The following is a 21,689-nucleotide window of genomic DNA, read 5'->3' as shown; positions in this document are numbered from 1 at the left end:
ATTATTTATATTTACAGTTAAATGAGTAGACTGCTTTTCGCTGTTGTTCACATCCAGAACATTTACAAAGTTACCAAAAAAATAAAGGAATCAAAGGTTGCAGTGCTGTTTTCTTTTTTTTTTCCCCGCGTCGCTTGAGAGTGCTTTGAGATGACTACCTTCGAATGTGACGTGTTTGACGTACGCGGCATGTGGGCGTGGCTGCGCGCGCGCGCGCCACTCCTCACGTCGCTTGAGAGTGCTTTGTGATGACTACCTTTGACTGTGATGTGTTTGACGTAGGCGGCGTGTGGGCGTGGCCTGCCTCTGGCTCGGAGCAGGGTGCACCAAACGTCCATTTTTCACTGGACTAAAATCAACTAGCTATTCTCAGTGAGGCGACTTATCATTTCTTTTCTCCCGACTCCAACCGTTGCGACCTTCTGAGAGGGGGGATTTTCCTCCAAGATGTGGAATAAACTAAAGTGTGTACTTCTCCTGATTGGCATATATGGGACATGTGCTTCAGGTAAGCAATTTGTATCTTTAGTCCATTAAAACAACAGTAAAGAGCTGGAGAACCGATGGAATGTACTGTACTGTGAGTTCGCATGACTGCATCTGGTGCCTGAGATAAAGAATAAATCATTGCAATGTCATAAATTTGGACGACAACCACTTTAATGAACTTTGAAGAATCCTCATTATTCGGACACTTTGATGTCGTTGCTGTGTACAACTTGGTTTGAGAGGAGCCTAATTGCTTTGCGCCGCGGTCAATTGTCCCGGACCGGACCTTTCTTGTTATCGAGGCTTGCCTTTAATCTCATTTTCGTCATTCATGTGTGCTGCTGTTATGTCCGAACGAACGAGCTACTTGACTTTGAAATGACGAGCTAAAACCGCTGAGTCAAGTGTCATGGCTTTATTTTTATTTTTTTACGGCGGCAAACGAGCCGTTTCTGAATTGTAAGTGCGCACTGGCTGTCAGTATGATGTATTGAAGTTGAGCATATAACATCAAAATATTCTATCTAAAATTGCCCTTTAATTTTGAAAACCGAATGTGTTTATATGTCTGTCGCGTCACTGGGCTTTTCCTTCCATCTCTTTTTTCCGCGTTACTTTTGTTTTTCCTTCGCTCTGTTTTTTTGTATCTTTTTATTCTTAAAACATGGGCACACTTGGAATTCAGGAGCGGCTGATTAGACTTTGTGACACTTCCGTAGATGAGTTGCAGCGTTAGGGTTTAAGACAGAGAATGACAACAAGACACAATAATAAATGATACATAATAATAATAATGATAATAGTGATAATAGTGATAATACTAGTTAATAATAATAATAAAAGAAATACATTTATTATTAATAATGATGATAATAATCATAATAAAAAAATCAGAATAATAATTTATCACAGCCCTTTATACAAGAGATTATGCACAAGTGTATATAGACAAGATATTTCTTGGCGCCCCTATTATAAGAGTTTTTTCATGATTTATATGAGCTAATTATAATGAATAATAATCATTATTAGTCATTATTATTAATAGTTTCTTACAGTCCTTGATACAGTATTAGCAATAATTTCTTACAGCCCCTTTATACAATAGATATTTCTTAGCACCTCTGTTACAAAAAAATCATGGTTATTATGATCTAGATCATAATCATTGTTATATTAATAATTATATTGTAATTATATTATTAATAATACACCTTCGTGTTTGGTCTGTTATCTTCACACGCAAAAAAGTTGCAACACAGTTGTGCGGTCCAACCGTTGCAACGTGTTCCATTCGATTGAGTTGCGTTGTGCTTTAGCACCCTCCAGTGGAGAAATGTGTGATGACCTGATTTGAGCTTAGGTCATTGGTCATCGATATGCCACACGTGCGTAACTGCTGGGTGGGGTAATTGCTGAGGGTGAAGATGATGATGATGACGATGATGGCGTCTTTTAAGTGGAACAACTTGCACCATTGGTGGCTGACTACATACTTTTTGCCCCACTTTACATCTGAAGCTTGGTATCTTCACTTTGGGGCAATTGTGTGAAATCCTTGGCAGGCGTAAGTGATGCTTTTATGCCAACAATCAGCAGCTCCACTTTGCTGCATGGCGCTGACTGGACCCAAAAATGAAGGACAGGCAAGTTTTTGGAAGGGGCCAAAGCGACAATGGGCGTTGCCCCCCCCATCCCCCACCCCACCCCTGATAGAATCCTCCTGCATTTGGTTGAGATGCCCCCAATGAAGAGCACAGCGTAAAAACATGCAAGTGTTCCATCAGCGTGCTCTGATCTGTCCGCGTGATCCCCAAATTGTGCCTTCAGCCAACAAGTGTCTTCCCGGGTGGCGCGAGCATGACTCCAGCTGCTACAAGAAGGTGAAGGAGCCCAACGGATGGCTGGGGGCCCGGCACCACTGCGTCTGGCAGGGCGGCGACCTGGTCTCCATCACCTCCTCGGCCGAGGAGGACTTTGTGAAGGACACCATGGGCAACACCCGCTTCTGGCTGGGACTCTCCAACCAGGTGAGACGGAAGCAGTCGTGGACTCTGCAGCAACAACTGGAACTGTTTTCTTTTTCCCCCCAGAAATGCGACGACGTCTGGTGTGGCTTTGTAGCCGGAAACCAGGAGCTGATCTGGTCTGATGGCAATGCAACGACACACACCAACTGGGCCTTAGACCACTTTAAAAGGTAAGAAGTCACATCTTCGCATGCTGTTGTCAGGCGGACACGCGTAAAGGTTCTGGAACCAATTTTGAGAACGAGCACTCAAGGAAAAATAGGAAAATGTTCCTTTTTATAATCTACCGACAGCGCCGACGTCGCGTCCTGCGCCTACGTCAACCAAGGAACTCGTGTTTCACCTGGGAAGTGGAGGTCTGGCTCCTGCGCTTCCTCGTTGGCCTACATGTGCAAACGGCCGCTGAGTAAGTCTGCACGTCCGTGGTCACGTTGCTGATGAAAGGTGAGATGCGCAAACGGGTCTTTTTTTGCAGGCTGTGGACGGATGTGTACCTCCAATAATGTTTCTGCTGTTATGAAGAGTGAGTTGGAGCACGCTTATTTGCACCATCTCGTCATGGTTTCCTCCTCAATGTTTTTCTTTGTGGCCTCAGCTTCCGACTGCGACGATGGCAACTTGCTTTATGGCGATGATTGCTATCTTTTCGACGCGACGCTTAGAACTTGGGATGATTGCGAGAAGTTTTGTCTCGCCCAGCGAGGCCACCTGGCTAGCGTACACTCTGACCAAGAGGCCCGATTCATTAATGGTGAGCACCAAGAAGAACCGCCACAGTCGTCATTTGGCTGAAGCTCTTCTTGCCCTGAAGCTCTTGTTCTCCTTCCTTTTATGAAGATCACTCAGCCTACCTTGACACTTGGGTGGGAGAAAAGAAGAAGGGCAACAACTACGAGTGGACTGACGGAAGACCTAATGTAAGTGGATTGCTGAAGGCCTTTGGAAAAGTCATGTTGCAGGCATCCGTCTTGTCTGGAGGCATCGGGCAGCCGCTTACAAAGTATTGGCGCTCAGATTTTAGAGAGGCGGTTAAGATGATATATCCTGGACGGTGGCTCGGCTTTGTCGGGTTAGTTGCTTTGTGCACGTTTTCCCCAGACATTTATTTGGGTTGCCAGGGCGGGCACAACGTTTCATTGCAATGTTCATACTACTTTGACTGCCAGGGTTAGTTGCTTTGTCCATGTTTTTCCCAGATTTTTATTTGGGTTCCCAGGACGGGCACAATGTTTTATTGCAATGTTCATACTACTTTGACTAACAAAGTGAACCCAACAACCAAAGTGAAACTTTAATGAGAGAAGGTACGAAAACACTGCAAGTGAGGAAATGAGGCGGGAAGATGACTACATCGAATGCAACACGCTAAAGTTCTGTCCAAAATCTCGTCCGCAGGACTACAAAAGAACTACCTCCTACAGCAGTGGTGGTGCCTGTTCTGAATTGTGGGGGCCCGACCTGTGGAAAAATGATCATTGCGACAATAAACAGCCACTGGTCTGCAAAACAGGTGCAAACGTCCCTCCTGAGTGCCCCTTTTGGATGCGTGAAGCATTTGGTCATACTCTCTCCCCTTTTTCTGCAGCTAAGCGCGGAGGGCCTCCACAGCTGCCACCATTAGTCGGCCAGCCGGGTAGGTGTCCCGCACTGTCGCCGTCTTACGCTGTCTTGCGCTGTCTTACGCCGTCTGGCTCGCAGACTGGACTCAGAAATGCGGCTGGTGGCTGGACGACCCCACCAACGACTTCTGCTACCTGATGATCCGCCAGCCCACCAAGACCTGGCAGGAGGCACAAGCCGACTGCCAACGCCTCCACGGGAACCTGCTCAGCATCACCGACGACCATGAGCAGACCTTTGTACATGGTAGGCGGCCATGAATTGAAATATTGGTGGTGGTGGTGTTGTATGTTGATTTCGAACCTATTTAAAACATGACAGACAATAGCAAAATAAAACACCACTTTAAAGTGCCATATCTAAGTCACTGAAACAAACAACCCAAAAACCCCAACAACAAGGAATGCTCGAGTAGGAGGAAGCAGAGCTGTTCAGATTCCCACCCTAATCCGTTCAACCAATAATTCAACACATGAATCAATAAAACACAAGTAGATAGACTTTCAGATTCCTTTTTGCCTGTGTGTAGTGCGTTTTGTCTTGTTTTTCCTCATACATGTTGAGAAACCATTTTTTCCACACTTTTTTGGAACACTTTTATGTTTGCGCTATTTGCGTGCTCATTTTCCAGACCATTCCACAATTTCACCCCACAGACATCCTCCATCCCCACATTTACTTGAGCTCTTTTCATGACATTGACCAGATGAAACGCTTCTGCAATTTCGCCACTCACTTTTCTTATTCATTGTAATCAGTTGAGGTTTTGCTTTCACTTCTCTTTACAAGCTCTACTACTACTTTTTGTGCCAACTGCACCAAGAAATATTTCAGCCTTTCGCTCCGATTGAGCAGCCGCCATTCGCCTGAGTCTGTCTGGATCCTGTATTTTTCCTGCCGGCTGGTCCCACATTTACGAAAAAAAAGATTGAATCCATTCCCCACTGCTTTCATCGTATATTGATGGGTCACTTTCAATGTCATATCGATCTAACAATATATATAATTTTGTTTTTAGCTCCGTTGCACTGTAATATTGCCCCCTTTGTATTATTTTTACTACAATCTAACATTTTATGATGACGTTCCTTCTTGTGTGTCCTCATACTGCTGGTTAATTTATTCTTGCATTTTTATGAATTGTTTACACAGCGTGTTCTTCTCCTTGCAGGCCTTTTTTAATCCTTTAGTGACCCATGGACTCTTTGCCTCTTTTTGGTAGTATTTTATGGTATAATGTTTGAAAGAAAGTTAGAAATCCACGCTCCATCCTCGTCAAGCACATTCTAGTCCTGTTTCAACACTTGACTCAACATATGTATGTATGTATGTATGTATGTATGTATGTATGTATGTATGTATGTATGTATGTATGTATGTATGTATGTATGTATATACATACACATACACATACACACACACACACACACACACACACACACACACACACATAAATTTGGAGCTGAGAAGTCGATCACCCGGAGCTCAACGTATGACGCGTCCTCCTCACTCGGGTCCTCTTGATGATGTCGTTTATTCCGCTACAGGTTACGTCAAGGGTCTGACCAATGCATCCCCTCTGTGGTTGGGCGCCAATGTCGACGTCAGTGCCAAAGGCAGCGAGTGGGCTGACGAATCCCCGATCGAATACGTCCACTCGATTATAGGTTTGTTGGAGACAGTTGTCTGCTGCATTTTGGAGGAATGTAAGAGCACTGAGATCTTCTCTCCCGCCCCCCCAGGTACCTTCGATCGTAATTGTCTTTCCTTCCTCACTGGCACCGGCGACTGGAAGTACGACTCGTGCCAAAACAAGAGAGGTTACGTCTGCAAGAAAAGAGGAAATGGTGAGAGGCAACGCCCCACCGACTGTTTGTCATCGCCCCTTGACGTCTGTCTGTGCCTTGATGTCTCTCTTCCTTTCCTCTTGCAGTAAAGGCTACGCCGGCTCCTGACTGTAAGTCGCCTTTGACTGTGTCAAAAACAATGATCCTGGAGTCACACCATGCCAACCAACAAATTGTGTGCTTTTTCATTTTTATGAAGTAATCAGCCACATGTTGAATGTTTGTTTTGCATCGTCTTAACTTGTACAGCGGCACTTTGTATGCGGCCGTGGTTGTTTCTGAATTTTCCGAAATCCTTTAAAAATGTAAACGTTTCTGATGCCATTGGGCTAAGCTAACCAAGTCGAGTCCCGGATCTTCCAATTTGCCTGAGAAAATGTAGATTTGGCCAACCGTGACCCGCAAATTGCCCTTTGCTCAAAATGGTGGACTGAAGGGCAAAAACAGGAGTGTGCTCTGACCTGTCCGCCTAATCCCCAAATTGTGCCTTCAGCCAACAAGTGTCTTCCCGGGTGGCTCGCGCACGACTCCAGCTGCTACAAGAAGGAGATGATTCCCAACGGTTGGCTGGGGGCCTGGCACCACTGCGTCTGGGTGGGCGGCAACCTGCTCTCCATCACCTCCTCGGCCGAGGAGGACTTTGTGAAGCGCACCATGGGCGAGGACACCCGCTTCTGGCTGGGACTCTCCAACCAGGTGAGACGGAAGCGGCAGTGGACTCTGCAGCGACAACTGGGACTGTTGTTCTTTTCCCCCCCTAGAAATGCGGCAAGGTCTGGTGTCGCTTTGAAGGCGGGAGCCAGAATCTGACCTGGTCTGATAACCAGACAACGACATACACCAACTGGGCCTCAAATCAACTCAAAAGGTAAGACGTAACAACTTTGCATGCTGTTGTCAGGCGGAGGTTCTGGAGCCAATTTTGAAAAACGGCCACTTGGGGAAAGGAAAAAAAACACGGGAAAATAATTCCTTTTTTTTTAAAATATTTTTATTATTTTTGATATTTTTATTTTATTTTTTGTCCTCTCGACAGTGCCGACGTTGCGTCCTGCGCCTACGTCAACCAAGGGGGAAGCGGTGAGCCCGGCAAGTGGAGGTCTGGCTCCTGTCATTCCTCGTTGGCCTACATGTGCAAACGGCCGCTGAGTAAGCCTGCACGTCGGCGGTCACGTTGCCGTTGAAAGGTGCAAACGGTCCTTTTTTTTTTTTTTTTTGCAGGCTGCCCGAAGGGACAGACGTGTTCCCTCAAAAGGGGTCCTGCTGTAGTGAAGAGTGAGTTGCAGCACACTTATTTGCACTTGACCATGTTGTCATGGTCATGTTTTTCTTTGTGGCCCCAGCCTCCGACTGCCAGGGCAACGCCTTCCACTATGGCGATTATTGTTATCGTTACGAGAAGACGGAAAAAACCTTTGACGATGCCGAGAAGTTCTGTCGTTCCCGGGAAGGCCACCTGGCTAGCGTCCACTCCAAGGAAGAGGCCCAATTTGTGTCTGGTGAGCACCAAGAGGAACCGCCGCAGTCGTCATTTGACTGAAGCTCTTCTTGCCCTGAAGCTCGTGTTCTCCTTTTCCTCAAGATCACTCGCAGACCTCACAATCTGTTTTCGTGGGACTCAAGAAGGAGGACGACGACTACGAGTGGAGTGACGGAACAACTTATGTAAGTGAAATGCCTTTGAGAGTCATTTTTCAACAGCTGAGCTGGCAAAGCTCGGGAGCTAAGATCAGGGGATGCTTTGAGAATAATTGTCAATTTTTGTCTAAGCCCTTTGAGGCTGTTTGTGATTTAGGGCTATACAAATAAACTTGACTTGACAAAGTCCAAATTTGTGTAGGATAAAAATCAAAGTGGGCATAGGAGAAATGCTGCTCGAGGCTTCAAATTTTGGATTGTTTTGGAAGGGAAATTGGCAAAACTTGGGCGCGAGTGAGCGATTGCCGAGGAAGGGCGTTGGGAAGCCGAGTAGAGTCCAACATGCTCATGTCGTCTGCAGGACTACAACGACTGGAAAAATGACGCCAAGGGGGACTGCGCATTCCCAAATTCTGATGGGGAGTTGAGTGCCAGCTCCTGCACAACGAAGCGGCCATTTGTCTGCAAAAGAGGTGCGAACGCCCCTTCCGAGCGCTCCTTCTGCACATATCAAGCATTTGCTCATATTTGGAACCCCCGCCCCCCCCCCCCCCCCCTCCCCCCCTTCCCCTACAGCCCAGCACGGAGGGCTTCCACAGCTGCCAGCACTAGTCGGCCAACCGGGTAGGTGTCCCGCACTGCCGCCGGCTTACACTGTCTTGGGCCATCTGATGCCGTCTGGCTCGCAGAATGGACTGACACATGCGGCTGGTGGCTGAACGACCCAACCAACGACTTCTGCTACCTGATGATCCGCCAGCCCACCAAGACCTGGAAGGAGGCGCAAGCCAACTGCCAACGCCTCCACGGGAACCTGCTCAGCATCACCGACCATGATGAGCAGATCTTTGTACATGGTAGGCGGCCATTTGTTGGTGTCACGAATGAATGGATGGATGAATGAATGAATGGACGGACGGACGAATGAATGAATGTACGAATGGATGACTGAATGAATCAATCGAACAAACGAATGAATGGTGTCGTTCCAAAATGCGCCTCATGGGCTCAATGAGCGGGTCAGTAAAGCGTATGTCTGGAAGATCCACCTAAGAGCACCCCAATCCACTGACTTTCAAAACCGGACTTAAAACTCACCTCTTTACTCAAGCATTTCCGTAATTCCTGTTCTCATATCCTAGTTGTCGTCCAGTTGTTTTATACTTGCCCTTGCTTTGTTTTCTTGTTTTTACTTGCAATGTAGCACTTTGAGATTCCTCCGAATGTAAAGTGCGTTAGAAATATAATTTATTATTATTAGATCCTGTTTCACCTTTGCCTTGGGTCCACAGGTTACGTCATGTCTCTGCCCTCTCTGTGGTTGGGCGCCGATGTCTCCACCACGAAATATGACCCCCAATGGACTGACGGATCCCCGTTCACTTACATCCACTCGAGTGCAGGTCGGTCTGAAAGCATGTCTGATGCTTATCGGCTGCACTTTGGATGAACGGCGGAGCGCTGAGATCTTGTCTCCCTCCCTCCCTCCAGGTGACCCCGGAGAGGGCAAGTGTCTTTCCTTATTCACTGCCAACGGCGTCTGGAAGCACGACACGTGCGACGAGAAGAGAAGCTATGTCTGCAAGAAGATGAAAAAAGGTAAGTTGTATGCTCTGCTGGCCGTCATCGCGCATTGACGTCTGTCTGTGCCTTGACGGCCGTTCTTTGCCCTGACGGCCGTTCTTTGCCCTGACGGCCGTTCTTTGCCCTGACGGCCGTTCTTTGCCCTGACGGCCGTTCTTTGCCCCGTCTGTGCCCTGATGTCAGTCTTTGCCCTGACGTCCGTCTTTGCCTTTCCTCTTGCAGGAGTGGCAAAACTTTCGCTGTCTTCTGACGGTAAGCAGCCCGACAAAATTAGTCACAACTTCTGTACAATTTTTCTTATTTTATTACGTCCGCAAATGTACTTGAATGTTTTTCGCGTTGACTCGCATGTGGCGGTGTTTGTTTCACAAGCGTGCTTTATAAAGGTGATTTTTTTTTTTTTTTTTTGTAGGGAACATTTCAAATTGTAAACGTCTCTGATGCCATAGGGCTAACCCAGTGCTTCTCAATTATTTTCTGTGATGCCCCCCCCAGGGAGAAGAAAACATTTTGCGCCCCCTCCATGTTAGTAACATTAAAGCAAACAAAATATAAATAAAAAAGATCAACTTACAATAAAGAATAACTTTATTATTAACATTGTTTTTAGTCTGTAACAGATCAAAGTGCATCACTGCCTGAAATAAAAATATCATAAGTATTCTTGAGCAACTGCCATTTTATGCTGAAGAAAATACAATAAAATAATAAACATACATAGTATTAAATTAAATAACAGCAATAAATAATATTCAAAGTAATCAGCAACATTAACTCAGGAGCACAAGATATAAAAAAAAATGTAACCTACAAAAATACATAAAACAATTTGTGCTGTTCTTTAATCAAAACGAGGCAGCACTCCACGGCTCTTCTGCCATGGCGTGTTTTTTTTTTTTTTTTTTTTGCACTGAGCAATATGGTACGCTGCTTTATATGATGCTCACAGTGCTTGCTGAATGACTAAAGTAGCATTCACAAAGTGGGATGATTGCTCAATATTTTTCTATGGTGTTCCACTGCACTTTTTTTCACCTGCTCTGTTCCGTGCGCTCTCCACTGTAGAGCGGAGACTCCTTGCGCACACTCTTCCAGTGATACCGCCACCTACTGCAGTGGATGTCTAATTACTCTCTCATCTAGTACACCCAAAAGAAAAGCGTGTTCCCCGGTGTCACACGCGCCGCCCCAGGAAGCACTGGGCTAACCTAACAAGTCGAGTCCCGGATCTTCCAATTTGCCTGAAAACATGTGCGAGACAAGTTTTGGCCAACCGCGACCTGCAAATTGCCCTTAGCTCAAAATGGTGGACTGAAGAGCAAAAACAGGAGTGCGCTCTGATCTGTTGCCCACATTGTGCCCTCAGCCAGCAAGTGTGCTCCCGGGTGGCTCGCGCACGGCACCAACTGCTACAAGAAGGTGGAGGAGCCCAACGGTTGGCTGGGGGCCTGGCACCACTGCGTCTGGGAGGGCGGCGACCTGCTCTCCATCACCACCTCGGCCGAGGAGGACTTTGTGAAGGACACCATGGGCAAGGACACCCGCTTCTGGCTGGGACTCTCCAACCAGGTGAGACGGAAGCGGCAGTGGACTCTGCGGCAACAACTGGAACCGTTTTCTTTTTTCCCACCCAGAAATGCGACGACGTCTGGTGTCGCTTTGAAGGCGAGAGCCAGAATCTGACCTGGTCCGATGGCGAGAATACGACACACACCAACTGGGCCCCAAATCAAGACGAAAGGTAAGATGTAACAACTTGTTCTGGTCAGGCGGACACGCGTAAAGGTTCTGGAACCAATTTTGAGAATGAGCACTCAAGGAAAATTCCTTTTTGTTTTTTAATCTACCGACAGCGCCGACGTTGCGTCCTGCGCCTACGTCAACCAGGGGGGAATGGGTCAGCCCGGCGAGTGGAGGTCTGGCTCCTGTGATTCCTCGTTGGCCTACATGTGCAAACGGCCCCTGAGTAAGCCTGCACGTCTGCGGTCACGTTGCCGTTGAAAGGCGCAAACGGGCTTTTTCTTTTTTTCTTTTTTTTTTTTTTCTTTTGCAGGCTGCCCGGAGGGACGGACGTGTTCCCCCAAAAGTGGTCTTGCTGTCGTGAAGAGTGAGTTGCAGCACGCTTATTTGCACTTTAACCATCTGGTCGTGGTTTCCTCCTCAATGTTATCCATTGTGGCCTCAGCTTCCACCTGCGACAATGGCAACCTACTGTATGGCGATCATTGCTACTTTTACTCGAAGCTGCACAAAGATTGGGAGGATGCCGAGAAGTTCTGTGTTGCCCAGAGAGGCCACCTGGCTAGCGTCCACTCACAGCAAGAGGCTCAATTCGTGTTTGGTGAGCGCTAAGACGAACCGCCGCAGTCGTCGGTCCCACAAAGCTGCCGTCATTTAGCTGAAGCTCTTCTTGCCCTGAAGCTGTTGTTGTCCTTCCTTTCCTCAAGATCACTCTCAAAGCCTTTGGTATTCTTGGCTGGGACTGAAGAAGAAAAGCAACAACTATGAGTATAGTGACGGAACAGCTTTTGTAAGTAAATTGCTGACGGACTTTGGAAAAGTCATTCTGCACGAGCTAGGTTGGGAAAGTTGAAATTTGAGCACAACAATTGCGCGGAGGAAGGCCGTCGAGAAGCTGAGAGTCCAACGCCCTCATGTCGTCCGCAGGACTACCCCGGGTGGCAAGAAAACACCACGGAGGACTGCGCATTCCCAAATTCTGTTGGGAAGATCGGCGGCAGCCCCTGCACGATGAAGCGGCCGTTTGTCTGCAAAACAGGTGCAAAAATGTCCCTCCTGAGCGCTCCTTCATGCACTTGCTCATTCGCCCTCCTTTACCATGCAGCCAAGCGTGGAGGGCCTCGACAGCTGCCACCATTAGCCAGCCAACAGGGTAGGTGTCTCGCACCGCCGCCGTCTTCTACGCTGTCTTATGCTATTTTGCCCTCCTGCGCCGGCTGTCCCGCAGGCTGGACTGACAAATGCGGCTGGTGGGTGGACAACCCCTCGGACGACTTCTGCTACCTGTTCAACTTTCAGCCCACCAAGACCTGGCAGGAGGCGAAAGCCGACTGCAAAGGCCGCCAAGGGAACCTGCTCAGCATCGCCGACTCGGACGAGCAGGGCTTCGTACGCGGTAGGCTGGCCATGAATTTGCTAGGTCTTGAGAAAAACCTTTTTTTTTTCTGCTACGCCTTCCTTTCCAACTCAAAACATGATAAACCCGAGCGAGATATGGCCAGCGTTTCTCGGTTGTTGTTTGTTGTTTCACTCTTTGTTGCAGTATTGTTAGCACTTTGTCACAGCTGTGCCGCACCCATCAAGTTGTAGTGCAGAGTCAAGTGTGAGTCCTTTTGGAATCTTGCATGTTCTCCTTGGGATCTAAAGGTATCGCCAAGCTTCTGGCGATGAATGATGACGCCTCCCTGTGGTTGGGCGCCGACGCCTCCATCAAACGTGACGGCGACAAGTGGACTGACGGATCCCCCTTCTCTTACCTCCACTCGAGTGCAGGTCGGGCTGAGCCGGTTGTCAGCTGCACTTTGGAGGAACGGATGAGCGCTCAGATCTTGTTTGCCTCCCTCCCTCCAGGTGTCACTGAAGGGGGTAAATGTCTTTTCTTGCTCAGTGGCAGCGGCGACTGGAAGCGCGACAAGTGCAACGAGAAGAGAGGCTACGTCTGCAAGAAAAGAGGTAAGTGAGATGTGAGGTGGACCGTCATCACGTTCGACATCCACGTTCTGGTTCCCGCTTGTAGGAAAACCAGCAAAACCCCAGCTGCCACATGACGGTAAGTCGCCTTGTACGTCTATGTAAAAAAAAAAAACACATGGAGAGAAGTCAACAGTTGTGCTCTCACAGGCTACAAGAAGGAGCTTCTCTGCCAAGACGATTGGAAATCCCTCGAATGTCCCGATGAAAGAGTCGTCCGCATACGGTCGGCTTTCCATGGACGGAAGCGTAGCGACGTCTGTCCGAGTGGGGGCGGATCACGCGGTAAGAATCCTGCAGTGGCATCGTTGTTTTTTGTCACGAGGTTGATTTGACTTTGAATAAATATAGAAAACGATGAAATACAGCTAAGGCTTTTTGGATTCCTCTTTTTCTAATAGTCATTAACCATCAAGTCAAAATTCCCTACGTCCTGTGACAAGTTGAAGTATGTAAGTGTGCGAATAAGTTACGCGTAAAATGCTGGTGTGTTGTCACTTGCAGATGGCTGCAGGGTGGAAGGGGCTCTCTCTCACTTTAGAGGATTGTGTGACAACTATCAGATTTGCCCCATTTACCTTACGGATACGGACTCCTGCCCTGGTGTCTCCAAATATCTCCACGTCGTCTACAGCTGCGAGAAGAAAGGTGGGCTTCACATCCTGACACTTGCCGATGGATGATGTGCCAAGGAAACAATCCAACGGATCCCCAGATACAGCGTCAGCTAGGAGTGACCAGACATGAGAATGAAGGCGCGAGCGTTCCTTCCACATTGTCTTTTTTTTTTGTCTTTCCCCAGTGTGTCTTGATAGTCTGGGCATCGCTGACGGGAGAATCCCAGACTCTAATTTTTCAGCCTCTTCCTATGCGATCAATGCCGAACCACACAAAGCGCGTCTGGGGGGCAGCGGTTGCTGGAGACCCTCCGAAATAGGTACGTAAAAATAAAATCACAGCTCGTTTGTTGTAGTTTGGTATCCTGAGCAATGGAATGCCTTCCGCCGTCAGTGGGCAGCTGGATCCAGGTGAACCTCGGTCAGAACTTCAAGCTGACAGGCATTGAGACCCGGAGCTGTACATACCGATTGCAAAGTTCCAGTGTATTTGAGATGCAGTTCAGTATTGACGGAGTGACTTGGTATCGCCACCCAGTACAGGTGAGCGGTCGCTGGCTCTCGACTTTGTCGTCCAGGCTGTTGTTGTTCCTTGCAAACGCGCGTGTCTTTTTCCAGCCTTCTCTGGGGAAGTATATTCTAACCAGGCCCGTGTTCGCCCAGTACGTCCGCCTCCTGCCAAGGTTTTTGGGCCTACGCTTTGACGTCTTTGGGTGCACGTCTGACGACAGCGCTCGCGGTGAGTACGTTTGGAGTGCAGTGAGAAACTAGCAAGAAACGGGCTTTGATTTTCCCTTCTGACCCACAGAGATCTTATGCAGCAGCACAGCCACCGACCTCAGCCTCGACGGTCCAATGACGTGAGTCAGACTTGGTATGATGTTTCTTGCCGAAAGGCCTCCTCCTTACTGAGCAAACTACGTCCGCAGGGTCCGGTGCCCACTGGGCTGCGCCCAAGCCGGCTACAAGGTCTACGGAACACGAATCTACGACCAAGTATGTTAATTACCGCATGACCTGCGAGCGGAGTTCTTGTTCTATGTCTGAGACATTCTCTGAGTGCAGGACTCAAGCATCTGCGCGGCTGCTATTCACTCGGGCGTCATTGAGATTGGAGGAGATGTGACTTTGCAGAAGAGACCGCCACAGAAAGCCTACGACGGCTCCACCTGTAACGGAATCATGTCGATGTCGAAAGCGTGCGTGCTCCGCTTTCACTGATGAGTCCACTTAGACGCCCGGCTCATATTCTCACTTTACTGTCTGCAGATATGTGAACGAATTGGCTCCGCCTCCGTCTTACACTTTTACTGACACGGGTAGGTAGAATGTCCAGAATAGAAAGCATTTCTTCACGTGACGCCATCTTGCGCGCAGAGCCGAGATGCTTGGACCCTGACTGGGAGGAGTTTGCGGACTTCTGCTACAAACGTTTTGATGATACAAAGACGTGGTACGGCGCTCGACACTCCTGCTGGGGTCTCGATGCCAATCTGGTGTCCATTCGCTCCAAGGCTGAGCGGGATTGGCTGCAGGACCTCTTGAAGTCTGGTGCGCGCGTGCGCTAAGCGTCGCTCACATTGGTTTGATATCTGCCATATCTGGAAAGCCATTGAGAGCTCTGTTGCCGTTTGTCCTCTGCAGCCCCTGGAAACGCGTGGACCGGACTGAACGACCTGGTCAATCGCGGCAGATTCGTGTGGTCGGACCGCCGGAAGGTGCCGACCTTCACCAATTGGGCTCCGGAAAACTCTACCGGCCTGATGGAGAATTGCGTGGCCACCTTGAGCCAGGTAGGTGCAGAAAAGATTGACTCGCTCGCTGAAGACAAGTTTAGATTTAAAATCAATCTCATTTTGACTTTCAGTCTGGCAAATGGAAGAAGATGTCCTGCATGCAACTCAATGGCTACGTGTGCAAGATGCCCACAGCGCGTTATCCGCTGGATTTGGACAGTGCCAATGCAAGTTGCAAGTAATCATATGAACCTTGCATGATCATTCTGCTTGGTTTACCATGCATTTTGATTGACTGATTGATTTACCATGCGTTATTATGATTGATTAACCATGCATTAGTCGTCTTGTTAGAGTTAGCATGGGTTATGATTCTGTAAGTTACCATGCATTCTTCTTCTTCTTGATTAACATGTGATATTATGATTTACCATGCATTTTTATTTTGTCAAGTCAAGTCAAGTCAAGTTTATTTGTATAGCCCTAAATCACAAACAGTCTCAAAAGGCTTCACATAGCCAAAATTGACAATTATTCTCAAAGCATCCCCTGATCTTAAGCTCCCAAAAGGGCAAGGAAAACAAAAAAACCCTTCCAGGGGAAAATGAGAAACCTTGAGAAGGGACCACAGATGGAAGGATCCCCCTTTCAGGATCACCAGGTTGTAATGGATGCAGAGAGTGCACAAGTAATACATAATATGAACGTGAGCTGGGATTAGACCGTCGTGAGACAGGTTAGTTTTACCCTACTGATAATGTGTATCGTCGAGGTTTGTTCAATTTACCATGCATTATTATGAATGATTAACCATGCATTGGTCTTTTTAGAGTTAGCATGTGTTATGTAAGTTACCATGCATTCTTCTTCTTGACTTAACATATGATATTGTGATTTACCATGCATTATTATTATTATTTTGTTCAATTTACCATGCATTATTATGATTGATGAACCATGCATTGGTCTTTTTGTTAGATTTACCATGTGTTATTATTCTGTTTAAGTTACTATGCATTCTTCTTATTCTTCTTGACTTAACATGTGATATTAGCATTTACCATGCATTATTATTTTGTTCAATTTACCATGCATTTTCATAATTGATTTCTTATACCATGTTATTATTCTGTTTAAGTTACTATGCATTCTTCTTCTTCTTCTTGACTTAACATGTGACTTAACATGTGATATTAGCATTTACCATGCATTATTATTATTTTGTTATATTTACCATGCATTTTCATAATTTACTTGTTAAATTTACCATGCATATTATTATTCCATCTGTTGTTTTACCATGTTTAATTGACCCCCAAAAAAACAATAAAATAATAAAGACAATTGGTGCCTCCTCTCAAGTCATTGGATAGTTTACTGATTTGGACAGGGCAATTTTATAATCTGGTCAATTAGATCATACTTTAGTACTCCCGATGTACGAGTATAAGTCAGACCACCTCATGACGCCATGTTGGTGCATTTTTGCATGGCCCTTTGTAACAATTTGGGAAACAAAGACGTACTCTATTGCTTTCCACGTCATGAAATCCATCCATCGTCCTGAAGTGCTTCTCCTCACGAGGGTCGCGGCTAGCCTATTCCAGCTGGGGGCACATCCTGAACTGAATGCCAGGCAGAGGCAGGACCCACATCATTCCCATCACGCCCCCCACCTTCCAAAAAATAAAAAAAAAGTAGGAGCGGTCGATCGGCCTATCGTGAATGTTTTTGAAACGTGGGAGGAAACCTACGCATGCAAGCATGCAAACCCCACACGAGATGGCACTCAAGACTGCGCTTAATGTACTGCACAAATCAAGCATTAGATATTAAAATTCCACCACACTAGTGTCATGTAGAAAGAAAAAAAAAGTCACAAGATGACAACCATGGAAACAAATTTATGTTATCATGACTCCTGACTGTTTCATGCAAAGATGTGCACTGCACTTTTGAAGCACTGAACCGAACTGACCCAAATTGCAAATAGGCGACATAAAATACATCTTCGGGTTTTTTTCATGCGCACTGTGGTACCTCTTTTTTGTTTTTTTCTTTGGAAAGCTTTTGATTGTACAGACCACTAGTGGTAATCCTAGAAATGGACAAACCTTCATACATCATAATACAAGGGAAACAAACTAACTTAAAACATACATTTAGCATACGCAAGCAGAAATAACAAATGGTCACATCATAAAGATTTAATTGCAGGCAAACAATACTGTAAATATTATAAGCACACAATTTAGTATAAAAGAACGTTCTTTTTGACAGCCTCTGTGGTTGCTAATAAAAGAGTGAGTGTCAAATGACGACGGATCCTTAATGCAGTGGACTTTAGCCACTGACAGATGGCGACATTTTGCTTCTTTAAACATACAAGCTTTGGATGCTCACCTGCTCTCGGCTTTTTAACTTGCAACGAAACGGGAACACTTCTAAGAAATACAAAGAACACATCGATCCATGCCCTTCTTGGTGCTTATTTTGGGCTTGATCTAGTTTCAAGGTAGAAGATTTCAAGCAACATATTTCGCTAAAGTTCGTCCTGCGTCAGTGGCATTCCAGGAGCTTGAAATACGCGACGCAATGCGGTGACGTCTAGCGATGACGTCACCGCATTGCGTCGCGTATATACACACACACACGCGCACGCACGCACGCACACACACACACACACACACACACACACACACACACACACACACACACACACACACACACAAAAAACCGTAGCAGCTCAAACGAACGTTTTTACGGCACAAACTAGCACAAACGAACGGTACCATTTTGGGTCCATTGGCAGTAAATGGGGGGGGGGGGGGTCGACGTCACGATCTTAATTAAATTCAAGTAATAGCTACGAAAACGTACGAAGGTTTTTGGAGCACAAGCGAGCGGTAGCCATTTTGGGTTCATTTGGAGCAGATGGGGCGCTGGGTGGACTCTGGATGACCTCTAAAGTAAAGTTTCTTAACTAAAACATTCCGTTGCAGCACAAACGATTTTTTTTACGGCGCAAACGAAATAAACTGTTTTCCTTCAACGTTGCGTGGGGTAGGGGGCCTGCTTCACGCAGGTGTAACATAGCTAACAAGCGCCGTGGCCGTTTGTGTGTCTGCGCCCTCTTGTTGAAAGGATTATCGGTCCATCCGTGGATTTTGGTTTTTTGCTTTTGTTGTTGAATAACGATCGTCCACAAAAATGACACTGGGTCCCCATTGTGACCTGCAGTGAAAATGAAAGAAAATGTCCCGTTTGCCTTCAAAAGGTGCATTATTTATTCAACTGTTATTTCTTTTTTTATAGGCTGGTGTACTCCGTGCCATTATCTGACCGCATACGTTTGACGTTACCATACGGGGCGCTGTCAGCGAGGAATTTTTCGGTTGCCAGTAATACATCACTTTTGCTTTTGAGGAAATAGACAGACACAGCTCCTGAAAAGTCATCTGTGATTGATATGGCATACCTATAACCATCTCGACGAGTTGGCTCAATGGGACCTGACAAGTCAGTGTGTACCAGCTCAAGAGGGGCATTCGCTTTTTCATCTGATTTCTTATTTCTTGTGTTTATGAATTTTCCTTCTGCGCAAACATTACAGTCTCCTCTTGTTTTACCGGTAGTTTTTCATACCCTTTACCGCACTTGGCAATTTCAACACATCATCAACATTACAATATCCCAAAAGCTCATGCCATGTTTGGATATCACAAGTTAACATCACATCGTCTTTGGTCGTCATGTCACTGATAGATTCACCAATGCACTGTTCATTTGGATTTACCGTGCTCACGCAGTATAGTCGCTCCTGTTCCTCAATGTTGAAGACTGCTCCATCCTTGGTCATCAGTTTGTTTCGTCCTTCTTCAAATGTTGCTTTGGCTACATCACTCGTAACTGCTTTTACAGAGATGATGCTTTGAGGGTACGTTGGTATGTATAAGGCTTTCTTCAACGTGACACCAATGCATCTTCCATTCTTGTCCTGAAGGAATACCTTAGCGTCTCCTCTTCTCAATGCCACGTTGTTTTCCTTGGTTCCATCAGCTAGTTCCATGTAGTGCTTTGCTGGGTTAAAAGTCTCGTCAAATGTGAATTTGTTTTCTTCATTCATATTGTGTGATGTGGCTCCGCATTCAACCATTATTCCTTTTCTTTTGATGTCCTCTGGAAGGTGTTGATCTTGAAGACAAATGTCTTTTCCGCCTTGTGGTCCTCCTGTTCTTCTGCTATTTGTTTTGCATCGTCTTTCCACTTAACTTTTCGCCTGCATGTCTCATCACTGCGCGAGGCACTTTTGTGATAGTTGCACCACTTCCTAAGCTCTTTTTGGGGGCAATCTCTCACAATATGTCCACGATTTCCACATCCATAGCAGGTTGCTGATGACACATCCACTTTCATCACATTGTCCGTTTTGATATTAGAGTCATATTTCTCTGTCTCCTCAAAGCTTCGCAGTTTACTCTTAAACTGGGAGAACGTTAGGTCGTCGCTGCTTTGCATTGTGTGAATGCTGAAGGGCTTGTCTGACTCTGGGAGTTCCTTCAGAATCGTAGCTATTATCAGCCCATCACTTATTGTCTCTCTTGCATTTCTCAGTGATGTGACTGCTTTTTCAGCACGAATTATATATTCAGTGATAGTTTCTTCCGGCTCTTTCTTTAGGGAAGTCAGTTCCGCGTACAGGGCGATAATTCTGGGCTTACCCTGACTCGCGTAATGGCCGCGGAGTATTTCCAGCGCCTTTCTGCCGTCGTCTGCCGCTTCTCTCATTACCAGAGACAAGCTTGTGTCATCGAGGAACTGAATTTGCTCCGCGTAGCACTATTCATTCTTTTCTGGGTCCGGTGCGATGGTGGATAGGAGAGTGTCTTTCAATCCAAGCATTCGTAAGTGGCCGAGGAATTTTACCTCCCAAAGTTCGTAGTCGTTTTCGTTTCCATCGAAAACTAACCACTGCCATCTCCCTGCTTGGTTGCCGCGTCTGGGCCCATAACCTGTTGGGTTTGCAGCTTCGTAGTCCATTTCCTTTCAGACACAACACGACACGATGGTGGCGTTTGGCATTCACTTCTTTATTGTTCCTCGCTCACTCCCATCTGTGGTCTCTTGTCAAGGTTTCTCATTTCCCCTAGCTGGAGTTTTGAGTTTTTCCTTGCCCTCTTGGGAGTTTAAGATCAGGGTAAGTTTGAGAATATTTGCCATTTTTCACATGTCCTGAGTGTTGTTAGTCACCTCAATGTTGAACAGAGCCTGTGATTTACCAAAGTCAAATTCCTTGTTTGGCACGCTCAAACATGGCGAATAAAAACTCTTGAATCTCTTGAATCTTGAATCTCAACACCTGTGCTTCTTGGCGCGCTTCCTTATATTCACTTCCTACTTTCCGTTGCCGTTAAAACAAGGTAAAAACCAACGTAGCGTCCACAGTACATAAAAGAGAAAACGTCACGTCACTGCAGTAAACACAAAATACGGCATAAGACACTGAACAAATGACACAATGACATATATAATAATAATATGAGAGCACCAATAACTCAACAGTTAAGAAGATAAGAAATACAAGTGACAGAAAGAAATACAATCCTACGTGTGGACAGGCAGTAAATCATGCCTGTGTTATTAATGGTATGTACTATAAATACCAATGCTCTGTGAGCTGTCTTTGTAGCCCTGGAAAGTGTTATGAGAAATTACTTGTACGCCCATACGGCCAAATAGAAAGTAGTTCCTGTCTCATACATCAAAATAAAAGTGTGCCTGAAGACAAAGCTCACCCATCAATCAATTGGAATGTTCTTTGGGAGATAATAAACAATTCTTCAAAAAAGAAGAAATCTTTTTGCTTCAAGCTGTTGATTGCCTCTCCCGGTTGAGCTCTCTCATAAACATGAACGTTGTGTACGATTTATCCAAACAAAGTATAACAACTTTATCTTATACAAGTCTGCTTGCTTCATGCTAGCGCACAAGTAAAACACTAGCATCAATGTTGATGTAGTTATAAACCTTTAAGCAACTTAAACCCTGGGGTTAGGGTTAGGCCTTGGCTTTTCACCAAGTAAAACACACGCTGAGTGAAATGGAAGCTGCGCTCATGCACAACAAATGAGTCTCTTTAGCCCTGTCGAACTCGATTAGAATTCCTGTCTTATCCTATCGAGAGACATAATAGTGTCAGACAATAGCATGTTTGACTGCGCCGCACAGGAAGCGAGCTGTTGCTTGTCATGAGACCCTGCAGCCTCAGGTCATGCCTATTTGCCCCGTGTGGAGTGAATGAGATGAAAAGCAAATTTGTGGGAGGAATTTACATCTGGAGAAGTTAAAAAAAAAAAAAAAAAAAAGATCCCCGTGATACAAACTGTGGGAGCTCATGTTGACAATTCATGTGCGCAT

The 21,689-nt window shown here is 46.2% G+C and overlaps 1 protein-coding gene and 1 long non-coding RNA gene across 2 annotated transcripts; one reads left to right on the top strand and one right to left on the bottom strand.

Moving 5' to 3' along the window:
- The first annotated feature begins 233 nt into the window (after window positions 1–233).
- LOC148397733 (secretory phospholipase A2 receptor-like) lies at window positions 234–16,616 on the top strand. Its single transcript, XM_088375938.1, has 49 exons — window positions 234–508; window positions 2,320–2,519; window positions 2,583–2,689; window positions 2,813–2,925; window positions 2,995–3,042; window positions 3,115–3,270; window positions 3,357–3,436; window positions 3,915–4,029; window positions 4,105–4,152; window positions 4,218–4,385; window positions 5,687–5,806; window positions 5,882–5,986; window positions 6,073–6,096; window positions 6,480–6,682; window positions 6,748–6,854; window positions 7,023–7,135; window positions 7,208–7,261; window positions 7,330–7,485; window positions 7,569–7,651; window positions 7,986–8,097; window positions 8,201–8,248; window positions 8,314–8,481; window positions 8,917–9,027; window positions 9,116–9,223; window positions 9,431–9,460; window positions 10,575–10,777; window positions 10,843–10,949; window positions 11,062–11,174; window positions 11,262–11,315; window positions 11,394–11,549; window positions 11,656–11,738; window positions 11,876–11,987; window positions 12,054–12,101; window positions 12,177–12,344; window positions 12,596–12,721; window positions 12,800–12,901; window positions 12,966–12,998; window positions 13,070–13,204; window positions 13,424–13,567; window positions 13,722–13,856; window positions 13,931–14,079; window positions 14,155–14,275; window positions 14,345–14,396; window positions 14,466–14,532; window positions 14,602–14,735; window positions 14,806–14,855; window positions 14,914–15,087; window positions 15,181–15,329; window positions 15,404–16,616. The coding sequence occupies exons 1-49, from the start codon at window positions 448–450 to the stop codon at window positions 15,512–15,514; spliced, it is 5,364 nt and encodes a 1,787-aa protein (XP_088232064.1). The 5' UTR covers window positions 234–447; the 3' UTR covers window positions 15,515–16,616.
- Window positions 16,617–16,629: 13 nt separating this feature from the next.
- On the bottom strand, window positions 16,630–17,869 carry LOC148397732 (uncharacterized). Its single transcript, XR_015858573.1, has 2 exons — window positions 17,676–17,869; window positions 16,630–16,948 (listed from the first exon to the last, which is right to left on the bottom strand). It is a non-coding gene; the product is annotated as an uncharacterized LOC148397732 (long non-coding RNA).
- Window positions 17,870–21,689: the final 3,820 nt, after the last annotated feature.

The sequence above is a fragment of the Syngnathus floridae genome, chromosome 5 (assembly GCF_059516105.1).
Source record: "Syngnathus floridae isolate MCC-2025c chromosome 5, RoL_Sflo_1.0, whole genome shotgun sequence".
Classification (NCBI taxonomy): Eukaryota; Metazoa; Chordata; class Actinopteri; order Syngnathiformes; family Syngnathidae; genus Syngnathus; species Syngnathus floridae.
Note: the sequence above shows the minus strand (reverse complement) of the source record. Positions and strands in the feature narration are given on the sequence as shown.